Below are 12,876 nucleotides of genomic sequence, written 5' to 3'. Positions count from 1 at the left end.
TACTGACACAACAAGGACACGTAATCCCAGTCACAATTTTAGACAACAAAGCATTATTCCCCATTGATTATCTTTAAAGATAGGATTGACCTGTGGATTGCAACTTTTTTCTATTCTTACGATACGACATTTGGATACAGATTATAGTGCCTCTGTCAAGGAAATGGAACTGTCTGCTTAAAGGCAAATGCACACTATTTAAAAACCATATTGACAATACCAAAATGGCTTTCAGTTTGGCAATAATACCACAAACAAATCCTAATAATTCTTAACAATGATCGTCATTATTTATGTATTCCCAAAGTTATAACAGTGGCTTGTTTACTACAGTAACTTTATGACTATACTCACTGGTAAAGTTGCATATTGTTCAAAATGTGTGGAGGCAGTTTGTTTTGGTCACGTTGCATTGTCTTAACACTGGAAGCATGAGCAAATTGATAGAAACTGTGCACGGATCTGTTATTTCTTGTTATCAAGAAGTTATTGATAGTTATCAAATTGTAAACACTGTAAACATCCGTTGTCACTTTCGTTTATTAAAACAAAGATGTATCACAACTCCTCACACATAACATACTCCCAAAACAGAAGACTTGAGTCAGATGTAGGCGTGTGTAGGTATGTGTGTATTATGTAACAAACGTGAGGGACAGTACATTGTTTAGTTAATGTCTTTATCCTGTAGAATACATTGTCAAAAATTCAGAATCTCCATGAATCCTAGAAGGCACATTGTCGCGTTGTCGCGTCGTTGAGTTACGAAAACAAGTGTCAAATTTAACAAAAGCGCGACAATCGAACAGTATATTTTCTCAATTCATTGAATTACATTTTGACTTTCATTTTCCTGAAACACTATATACAACACTCAAGGACATTGTAAATTGACATTCACCACAGTCATCTAATATACATTCCGAAGTATAATGTATCCAATTATTGGTTGTAGCTTAAGTGATCATATCTGTTTGTGATGACTTACGGCAGTAACTCAAATATTGCTGAATTGGAGCAAGTACATTTTCAATAAAGATCCATTTCATTTTTGTATTAGAAAAAACTAAGTCAACTATACCAATAAAGATACATTCATCACAAATAACAATGTTTTTGTCTCAGGTGCTGAAAGACAGTCAACTATTTGTTATGGTCGGAGTTTTGGTTGCAATCAACACAGTGGTCCTACTTAGTTGGACATTCATTGACCCACTTAGGGTCATTGACAACGACCTTGACCCAGTTGTAAGTAATCGCTCTTGATGAATACTAAAAGACTTGAAATTACCATTAATGGTTGTGCTAGTTGTGATAATGAAGATACTTTGCAATTAAATAATTTGTTTAAAATAACACCGTAATACGCTGGTGTGAGTACTCTTGGTGCATGTAGGTTGGTTAATGGCGGTATGCGACTGACGCGGGACTATAAGTAGAAGTGAAAACTATTGTCCACTGAATGTACAAATGTATTATATGTTAATGGAAAGATAGAGTTCCTCAATTGTTATCGGCCTATTCGGCTATTATTTTGAAGTGGGTTAGCCCTGAAATTAATCTAACAAGGTCTATCTGTTATTTTTACCGTCTTTGATAAATGTGAAAGTGGTTCTTTTTACAAAAATATTTCAGCTACATTAACGTACAACATATTTTAACAAAGCTTAATAAAGGCCTGTATTATTGGGGAAAACACGAACCAAGCCCCTTTCTCCCCTTTCCGGGATCCGGAACCGCCGTTCGGCTTGTCCCGATATGACATAAATGGTCATGTTTACAAACGAGGAGAACAGGCCATACTTCCGTACTTCCTCTGTATTGGGCTTGATGTCGATTTGAATGCAGTATTTCAGTTATTAACTGAACATGAGACGAAAGCCTTAAATGGTACTTAGACGTCTTAAAGTCTTAGACTTTATCACTTTGGTGAAGACCTCGAACACGAGTATGTTGCCGACCAACTTTGGATCATAATTAGACCTGGTATTCGAACACTTCACCAATGAATCCTGGCAAGCCCAAGGGACGCAACTCTGCGGCTCCTTAAACGACCCGACCACCCAAGAAGCATCTGTGTGGTTATCAAACTGACCCACTGAGGTTAATTTACCAATATTGTGTATTTCAGTATACCATTTTACCTTTAACATTTACACCCATTTAACAAAAAACATATTTTGAAATGTACGCGGGGATTTATCTTCCCAGGTTTACGAAGACAGGGACGTCGAGATACGGAGTCACGTGGAGACGTGTACGTCGACCAAACAGATCTACTTTGTTGGAACTCTGTTCGGAATCCAGGGAATCCTACTGCTGCTGGGGACCTTTCTCGCCTGGGAAACCCGGAAGGTGAATACACAGAGATTAATCGATTGAGTTTGGGTTGGTACACGAAATCAATTATTAACTTACAGTCATTGCAACACAATAGTATTGATATAGTAATTATAACGATGAAAGGAATTTCTTTGCAAACATGAAAACCAGTTTGGTCAATACATGTTTATTCATTGATCCCGTGGATTGAGTATATGATCAAAATATAGGAGAATATATATTGCTCGAGTTGTCGACGCTATTTTGATAAGATATAACTGCGATTGATTTTATATAAGATGTGTTACAGTGACCCACCCTGTGGTATGTGTGTTGTTTAACGCCGCACTCAGCAATATGTATGACGGTGGTCTGTAAATAATCGAGTCGGGACCAGACAATTCAGAGATTGTCATCACGAGCATCGATCTACGCAATTGGGATACGATGGCATGCATCAACCAAGTCAGCGAGCCTGACCACCGGATCCCGTTAGTCGCTTTTCACGGCAAGCATGGGTTGTCAAAGAGCTATTCTACCCCGGATCGTCACGGGCTCGGTAGTACATAAAGATATTCTGTCTTACCTACATTAGAAATAGTTCTGATTGGCTAAGGAGCAGGCAATTATTTCTCATGTAATCCTCTGGGAAATCGGATAACAGCTTAGGTAACTTGCTTATCTCGCATAAGTATAGTTAAATTTCTGAAATAAACCGATGTTCATTTGAATTCGTTGGGTAAATGGAAGTAGCATCGTTCGTTTGCGTCGTCTGTTACGAGTTTTGCTTACTCAATGGAAATGCAGACATTCTTAGGACATGGGGTACATAGGTTCAAACACAGGGTACACCACACCATATACCCCTCGAGATCGGTTGATAACTTACAATATATTACTCCACATAGTGAGAGAGTGTTAGGTTTCATTTCGCAATGAAAGTTTTGTGGTCAGCTTGTGGTGGGAGAGAAGCCCTACCTGATGCAGGTCTGAGTCGTTTACTACTTTGGTGAAACACAGGAGCACGGGTATGGTGCTGACGAATGATATATGACCCAAGGGGTTCTACACAGCGAGTTGTGGCTACAATAACATCCGTATACTGTCAGGTATAATGTAATTACTGATCACCTAATGCATCTCTCTCTCTCTCTCTCTCTCTCTCTCTCTCTCTCTCTCTCTCTCTCTCTCTCTCTCTCTCTCTCTCTCTCTCTCTCTCTCCTATCTCTCTCTCTCTCTCTCTCTTCGAGCTTTCCTCCCAATTATAAGCTGACACGCCGTGATATAATTGGAATACTGTTCAAGGCGGCCTTAAACTCAGCTCACTCACTCACTCACTCTACAAAAGTTCATTACATTATGTGGGTAGACTGAGAATTACTTCCTTCATAATTTGCATTGGCTCTACTTATCTGTCGATAACCTCTTCAGATGCCAGAGCGACATCACACATATTTCTATCTAGATACTCCTAAATCTTTCATCTGTCAAAGCCTAGTGGTTGAAACCTTCGTTCGTCACGCTGAAGGCCTGATTCAATTTCCAAAATGTGTATAATGTGTGAAGCCAATTTCTGGTGTCCCCACCGTGATATTACGGTCAATTGCTAAAAGCGTAATACCTCACTCACTCACTACTCATCTACCAATATACACTGGAGAAGACGTGAAATTAACACCTGTCATTGATCTTTTTAAGTAGACCTAATTTCCTCGTACCAATTTGAATACGCCGTGTCGAGTGTCGATCGCAACTAGGTGCATAACTGTATCAGAGATGTACTTTGAGGATTGTCCGTCCCTTGGTCGTTAACCCAACTTGGTACTCTCCTAATAATCTCAAGACTTTGTTCTATTGACCGGGATATGATTACACAGAGTGCAATTCCCCTTGGTTCATGGATTATTGTTACAACCCTTGATCAGTGCCGTCATGTATTCACAAACAATAGGAATGTCTCTCTGTCTAATTGTTGCCTTGGCTTCACGAGTGTCCACCACCAACCACACGCTGCCCCATCTGCGGGTATGATTAGAAGACAAAGGTTTTCCACTGACCAGTACATAATTAGTAGGGAAGTAATCTGCATAATTGGTGGGTCAATCTGGCCTGCTTCCTACCCCGTATACTTGTGTCAATATTGGTTTGTGTAAACTATCGGGTGGAAGTCCCCCCAGCGATAAACGCTACGCGGTGCTGACAACATCGCACTAATTGTTATTGAGTGGAATCCTGTGAATGCCCACTTAGCACAAGGGACCGGCACTTTTTCGATAGTTTTAATATCGGGTTATGGTTCAAGCCTTTGAAAGCTTTACTCAAACACTTTTTCTTCTAATCGTGTACGTTAGGGTAGTCTCGTTCTTAAAGGGATGGTTCATCTCGCTAAAGACAAGGGTTCGATCCCGCAAATGGGTACAGTGTGTGAAGACATGCACCTCGCCATGAAGTTGCTGGAATATTGCCTAAAGCTGGCGAAGCCCGTCTCACTCACTCACTCGTTGTGACAGTGAATCACGAATGCACACGTGAAGTAGAAGAGACAGAAACCAGTATTCTTTTAATAGGTAGTTAAATACATATTTTTAAACAAGGTTATTGATATGCCTCGTTACATTTGACGTCACTTTTCTAGAAAAGTGTATGTATGTATGTATGTATGTATGTATGTATGTATGTATGTATGTGTGTGTGTGTGTGTGTGTGCGTGTGTGCGTGCGTGCGTGCGTGCGTGCGTGCGTGCGTGCGTGCATGCGTGTGGATGGATGGATGGATGAACGCTGTTCAAGTATAAAAATAATAATGTTGCTTTAATAGACTAGTGAATCGACACCGACCGTGAATATCAATAGCGAGAATGAGATAATAAAACTAAATGTATATAATTCTAATAGTTTAGCACTCCTGATATAATATACGTGTATTTACATAGCATTTCTAGGGTCTGTTTAGAGTCTAGCATATCTAGGCTGTTAAGCTTATGTGTGACATATATTAGTATTGGCCTGTGTTTGTTTATTTGTCTTTCACAATTTGGCTTCTTTCAGTCCAGTGACTTGCTGTCGCTGCTGATAAATGACCTCGATTCTGAGTTACACTACTCCTCATCATTGCACTGGACAAAACTGAGTATATAACAGTCCTCAAATTGTTTCAGCAACCCATACTTTTCGTAAGAGGCGATTACCGGGATCGGGAGGTCAGACTCACTGACTTGGTTGATGCACGTCATAGTATCTCAATTGCGTAGCACGATGCTCATGATATCAATCACTGGATTGTCTTCAAGACCACAGACTTCTCATACTTGTCAAGAGGGGCGGTGGGGTAGCCTCGTGGTTAAACCGTTCGCTCTTCAATCCAAAGAACAATATTTATGGGGAAATATATTTGGATTTAACGCCGCTTTGAAAAGCGAAATAAAACCAAACCTAGTGAGTGAGTGAGTTGGGTTTAACGCCGCTTTTAACAGTATTCCAGTTATATCACGGCGTGTCAGCTTAATGTGGGAGGAAAGCCCGAAGTGATGCAGGTCTCGGACAAAAGCAAACCTAGACATATAACACGAGTAAATATGGGATTCGAACCCAAGATAATAGGTTTCTGGCAAACAATCCTGCACAACGAATTGCGGCATCTTGCTTAGATTCATGGCCTCCCTTGCTCCAAATTATTCAAAGCAATGTAATTAATATGTTTGTTTTGTTTGCTTGTGTGTTTAGCACCTAATGTACTATGCAAGAAGTATGAAAAGACAAAATGCATTCCTACTGTAAATGGGGGCACGGGTGGCCCAGTCGTCTAAGGCCGCGATTCGCTGTGCAGAGTTGCGTCCCTTGGGCACGCCAGAAACCTATGATTGTGAGTTCGAATCCCGGTTCGCCCCGATTATGTTTCTAGGTTTGTCAGCACCATACCCGTGCTCGTGGATTTCACCGAAGTGGTAAACGTCTGAGACTTGCATCACTTGGGGCTTTCCTCCCACATTAAGCTGACACGCGGCGATATAACTGGAATACTGTTAAAAGCGGCGTTAAACCCAACTCACTCACTCCTACTGTAAAAGAAATGTACATTTCTCGTTTGGTTCAACCAGTAATTATTCCGTACATACATAACATCTTTTCCATATCTAACCATCGACCTACACGAGTAAATCTTAAAACGAGAAATATATCAACACACCAGTTTATTAATGGTTGGTAACAAGGAAACAGGTAGTATATTATTAACGATAATGAGACTATTTTTGCCCGATACCCTTAATGCAACTGATAATGCAGCGGTAATTGATAAGACGATGACATATGACTAGATTCAGTAATGAACACAAGCGACATTTCAGCACAGTCTCAGCATAGTATAACCTACTACCTAAACAACAACTTGATCACATTGGTTATAGCTTCAGGTCCCTAATGACCCTGCTAATAAACAACACTCACCTGAACATACAGACTAATTTTGCTGTTCAGAAATATTCGAAGAAATAATCGCTTGATCGATTATGTACATCGTGTGAGGGATATAGCCATTATCAGCGCTCATTATATCTAATTTCTCGTGGTCATTCCTGTATATTTATGGGAATTGACGAAAAGGCGTTTTATTGAACGTATTATTATATTACTGCGTAGTTATCTGGTGCTTGGTTAATGGAAAAGTACTAGTCACCTCCAACTTGGGTACAACTCGTTCCGACATATCTTGGTAACGGAATTAAACTTAACGTCTTTGAAGTATTTTTATGAACAATCTGATTTGTATACTTATCAATTCCAGCAGGTAATACTCCCCAGGGAGTTGAGAATGCAAACATAATTCCACACTGATCCCTTGTAATCAATGACATATTCTCAATCAATATGGAAGCCGATGAGGAGAATCTTCTTCATGTTTGCACACAGGTAAAACTTGATGGTTTGAACGACTCGAAGATGATTGGCCTATGTATCTACAACGTGATAGTGTTGAGTTTCCTGGGGGTCACTGTCTCCATGACCCTGGGGTCACAGATTGAACTCAACTATGCTCTGACCTCCATCATCGTGATCATCGCCACAACCGTAACCATGTGTCTCATCGTTGTTCCCAAGGTAGGTGCACGACATCTCATCGTTGTACCCAAGGTAGGTACACGATATTTCATCTTTGTGTCAAAGGTAGGTACACGATATTTCATCTTTGTGTCAAAGGTAGGTACACGATATCTCATCTTGTACCCAAGGTAGGTAAACGATATCTCATCTTTGTGTCAAAGGTAGGTACACAATATCTCATCTTTGTGTCAAAGGTAGGTACACAATATCTCATCTTTGTGTCAAAGGTAGGTACACGATATCTCATCTTGTACCCAAGGTAGGTACACGATATCTCATCTTTGTGTCAAAGGTAGGTACACAATATCTCATCTTGTACCCAAGGTAGGTACACGATATCTCATCTTTGTGTCAAAGGTAGGTACACAATATCTCATCTTTGTGTCAAAGGTAGGTACACAATATCTCATCTTGTACCCAAGGTAGGTACACGATATCTCATCTTTGTGTCAAAGGAAGGTACACAATATCTCATCTTTGTGTCAAAGGTAGGTACACAATATCTCATCTTGTACCCAAGGTAGGTACACGATATCTCATCTTTGTGTCAAAGGTGGGTACACAATATCTCATCTTTGTGTCAAAGGTAGGTACACAATATCTCATCTTGTACCCAAGGTAGGTACACGATATCTCATCTTTGTGTCAAAGGAAGGTACACAATATCTCATCTTTGTGTCAAAGGTAGGTACACGATATCTCATCTTGTACACAAGGTAGGTACACGATATCTCATCTTTGTGTCAAAGGTAGGTACACAATATCTCATCTTGTACCCAAGGTAGTTACACGATATCTCATCTTTGTGTCAAAGGTAGATACACGATATCTCATCTTTGTGTCAAAGGTAGGTACACGATATCTCATCTTTGTGTCAAAGGTAGGTACACGATATCTCATCTTCGTGTCAAAGGTAGGTACACGATATCTCATCTTTGTGTCAAAGGTAGGTACACAATATCTCATCTTTGTGTCAAAGGTAGGTGCACGATATCTCATCTTGTACCCAAGGTAGGTACACGATATCTCATCTTTGTGTCAAAGGTAGGTACACAATATCTCATCTTGTACCCAAGGTAGGTACACGATATCTCATCTTCGTGTTAAACGTAGGTACACGATATCTCATCTTTTCGTCAAATGTAGGTACACAATATCTCATCTTTTTGTCAAAGGTAGGTACACAATATCTCAACTTTGTGTACAGCGTATCTGACCACTGTCTTTAAGATAGGTACAGCGTATCTCACCAATGTCTTCAAGATAGTACAACGTATCTCACCACTATCTTCACGGTAGGTTCAACGTATCTAATAACCACTGTGTTCACGGTAGTTTAACGTATCTCACCACTGTCTTCAAGGTAGGTACGGCGTATCTCATCACTATCTTCAAGGTAGGTACAGTGTAACTCACCACTGTCTTCAAGGTAGTTACAGCGTATCTCATCAATGTATTCAAGGTAGGTACAACGTATCTCACCACTGTCTTCAAGTGAGGTACACCGTAGCTCACCACTGTCTTCGAGATAGGTACACCGAATGTCACAACTGTCTTCAAGGTAGGTACACCGAATGTTACCACTGTGTTCAAGGTAGGTACACCGAATGTCACCACTGTCTTCGAGATAGGTACACCGAATGTCACAACTGTCTTCAAGGTAGGTACACCGAATGTCACCACTGTCTTTGAGATAGGTACAACGTAGCTCACCACTGTCTTCGAGATAGGTACACCGAATGTCACAACTGTGTTCAAGGTAGGTACACCGTAGCTCACCACTGTCTTTGAGATAGGTACAACGTATCTCACCACTGTCTTCAAGGTAGGCACAACGTATCTCACCACTGTCTTCGAGATAGGTACAACGTAGCTCACCACTGTCTTCAAGGTAGGTACACCGTAGCTCACCACTGTCTTTGAGATAGGTACAACGTATCTCACCACTGTCTTCAAGGTAGGCACAACGTATCTCACCACTGTCTTCGAGATAGGTACAACGTAGCTCACCACTGTCTTCGAGATAGGTACACCGAATGTCACAACTGTCTTCAAGGTAGGTACACCGTAGCTCACCACTGTCTTCGAGATAGGTACAACGTATCTCACCACTGTCTTCGAGATAGGTACACCGAATGTCACAACTGTCTTCAAGGTAGGTACACCGAATGTCACAACTGTCTTCAAGGTAGGTACACCGTAGCTCACCACTGTCTTTGAGATAGGTACAACGTATCTCACCACTGTCTTCAAGGTAGGCACAACGTATCTCACCACAGTCTTTGAGATAGGTACAACGTAGCTCACCACTGTCTTCAAGGTAGGTACACCGTAGCTCACCACTGTCTTTGAGATAGGTACACCGAATGTCACCACTGTCTTCAAGGTAGGCGCAACGTATCTCACCACTGTCTTCGAGATAGGTACAACGTATCTCACCACTGTCTTCAAGTGAGGTACACCGAATGTCACCACTGTCTTCAAGGTAGGTACACCGTATCTCACCACTGTCTTCGAGATAGGTACAACGTATCTCACCACTGTCTTCAAGGTAGGTACACCGAATCTCACCACTGTCTTCAAGGTAGGCACAACGTATCTCACCACTGTCTTCAAGTAGGTACACCGTATCTCTTCAATGTGTTTAAGGTAAGTGCATCGTGTCTCAGCATATTTCGCCATTGTGTCCAAGGAAGGTACAGCTTGTCTCCACTTACTGCCCACTGAGCCGACAGGTTACGATCAAACATGCTCCCGGAATTGAACCTGTTGTTCTCACCGATGTGGGTTCCCTGCCTGACAGGGGAACAATACGTAAACGCATTCTCCGTGCCCTCCACTACCCGTGTGGTTCACCGAGAACCCTTTCTTATTCCAGATCGTTGCAGTCAGGACAAATAGTGTTGACATCGTCGAAACCACAACCGCCACCACCGGCGCCGCAGTGAACACGATGCAGAGCAACGTTCACGCCGCGAAGATAAATATCTTGGAGCTCCAACTGAAGGAGGTGAGTAACGACAGACATGTACATCGGAAGTTGGAATGACAATACAAGTTTTGTCATGACCTGTGTTTGGCATTGACGTTGTGACTAGCGACGAATTTGCTGCAGTTCCTAGGCGGTCTAAGTGTTGTGTCCCTTTACTGCGGCAGGAGCCATTGTGCCTTGGTTCAAATTCCGATTATCCCCGATTATGATCCTTTGTCTGTCAGAATGTGCTCGCGAGTTTCTCCAAAGTGTTTAACGTCTACGATCAGCATTTTTTCGGACGCCCTCCCAAATTAGGCTAACACGACGTAATTTTCTGTTACTAACCTTACCTGACAGTAAAATGTAAGTATCAAGTAAAGACGACAACCAAATCAATGCAAATGTACTCTTACTAAACATATTTAACAGTTACTGTAACATGTAAAGATCAAGTAATGTCGACTACGAACTCACTGCTCATGTACTGTTACTGAACTAACATGGAAGAAGGTTACATGTCACTCTGGCAATACCTATTTCCGTATTATAATGTCAATGAAATTGTCACGAAAATACAATTGCAAGGAAATCAACAAACTCATTATACAGTCATTTGGTTGGAAATAAGGCCATTATTACTTTATTGACTGATTTCAGAAAGATAAGGAGATCGCTCGACTGAAGGAGAAGCTGGACAATACTGTTGGTGGTGTGGTCCCCAAAGAAGAGGACGTTTGATCAGTAACTAGAGGTCAATGAACACTGCATTTTAGAAGTTAATGTCGAGTACTCAGGTTACCATTTGTTACCTCGTAATTTGGAAACGGTGAAATTCGCGACATGAACCTAGCTATAGACTCTTATGGACGTGTAGATTCTGGACTTCTATGTGAGTAAGTGAGGGGATGTTGTTTAACGCCGCAATCAGCAGTTTTCCCGCTAGATCACGGCGGCCTATGAATAATTCAGTCTGGACAGGAAAAGCAGGGACCGACAGCATGAGCAACGACCCGCGCCGTCTGGGTACGATCTGGTCTTATCTGGTCCGATTTCGTCTTCCTTTACGACCAGTAAAACACATACGTGTCTACGAATACGAGTGAGAGGAGCCACACATCTTCCTATATTGTAAACTTTCACGCAGGTTATCGTGATATCGTGGTATTAAGTTTATCTGTCCTATACCTCGGCTACTGAGATACGTCCTTCGTACAATGACAGGTCGCATGTGTTGTACTAGATTTGGATTGTTCCATATTGACAGCTATTTCATGACTATTGTTGTTTGTTTGTTTGTTGTTTAACGCCGCACTATTCCAACTATTTGACGGCGGTCTGAAAAATAATCGATCTACGCAATTGGGATACGATGGCATGCATCAACCAAGTCAGCGAGCCTGACCTTTCGATCCGGTTAATCGCCTATTACGACAAGCATAGTCGCCTTTTATGGTAAGCGTGGGTTGCTGAAGACCTATTCTTCCCCGGATCTTCACGGGTCAATTCATGATTGTAATTATTATATGACAATATCGGATTCGTTGTTCTATCGTTACACTGGATTGTCTAATTTTAATGTTAGATCATAACAAATTATATCAAATGTATTTGTACATGCACTATTTATCAAACAGAAGAAACGAACGTGTACATCAGATCTGCATGGTTCTCAATGCATTCGTATTTTTTCAGGACAGTAATGTATCTAAATGGTTTTGAATAGAAATACAATTTATTTGTTGTTAACTTAGTTTTTTTGTATTTCGGTGGAAGGAAAATAGATGAAAACGTCCTCCATCTTTTATAGGAAGTAATCGAGCAATACACTGTAAGTTGTAGCAGGATGACGAGGGGTTCATGGGGTTTTATGAATCCCGTGTTAGGTTATATTCCACGAGGCGAGTTGTAAAAAACCTAACGAGTGACGCATAAAACACCATGTACCCTGAGTGATCCTGCTATAACGATTTTATCTTACCGACATGTTTAATATGAATATGAATGAATATATTGCATTAAAACAAATTCAAATAGATAGACAGCAGCTGTTCGATTGAGCGGAGGTTAGCTTGTGCTATGCCATGCGACTTTCATTGACTCGGGGGAAAAAACGTGCGGCCTTTTGCTTGGAAGCAGGTTACACGAGATTTATTCTGCCTCTCAAAAATCCACGTGCAGCCAATGTTTCTCGTGGCGGGGTATAAGGGATTTATTCACCTGATGAGAAATGTATTCCCCTCCAAGGTGGGATACACAGTAATTTATCAAGATCACGTAGACCAATTGGGGTCTCATCATTCTGACATGGAGGTATGATAAAAATAAAGCTTGGAGACCAAAAGTAACATGTGACCAAAATGCGTCATAATGGAACTCCCTTTCTGCACGACACACCGATGCTAAAACTACCATTTATGATTATGTGTAGAAGACTGCCGCGACGATAAATAAAGCACAATGATGTAAGCCTTGTTTGGATAT

General features: G+C 41.1%; 1 protein-coding gene across 1 annotated transcript in view; it reads left to right on the top strand.

The window, feature by feature from the left end:
• LOC139474310 (gamma-aminobutyric acid type B receptor subunit 1-like) overlaps nt 1-12,280 on the top strand; it is a 41,264-nt gene extending 28,984 nt beyond the window's left edge. Inside the window, exons 12-16 of the mRNA XM_071257268.1 lie at nt 1,126-1,248; nt 2,212-2,355; nt 7,230-7,418; nt 10,300-10,431; nt 11,053-12,280. Coding sequence (XP_071113369.1) covers nt 1,126-1,248; nt 2,212-2,355; nt 7,230-7,418; nt 10,300-10,431; nt 11,053-11,133 — 669 coding nt within the window. The 3' untranslated portion in view covers nt 11,134-12,280. The remainder of the gene's footprint in view (nt 1-1,125; nt 1,249-2,211; nt 2,356-7,229; nt 7,419-10,299; nt 10,432-11,052) is intronic.
• Nucleotides 12,281-12,876: the final 596 nt, after the last annotated feature.

Source organism: Haliotis cracherodii, unplaced genomic scaffold (assembly GCF_022045235.1).
Source record: "Haliotis cracherodii isolate W230 unplaced genomic scaffold, xgHalCrac1.p SCAF_3, whole genome shotgun sequence".
In the NCBI taxonomy this organism is placed as follows: domain Eukaryota; kingdom Metazoa; phylum Mollusca; class Gastropoda; order Lepetellida; family Haliotidae; genus Haliotis; species Haliotis cracherodii.
The sequence above is the reverse complement of the archived record's forward strand: the minus strand, read 5'-3'. Positions and strand labels throughout refer to the sequence as shown.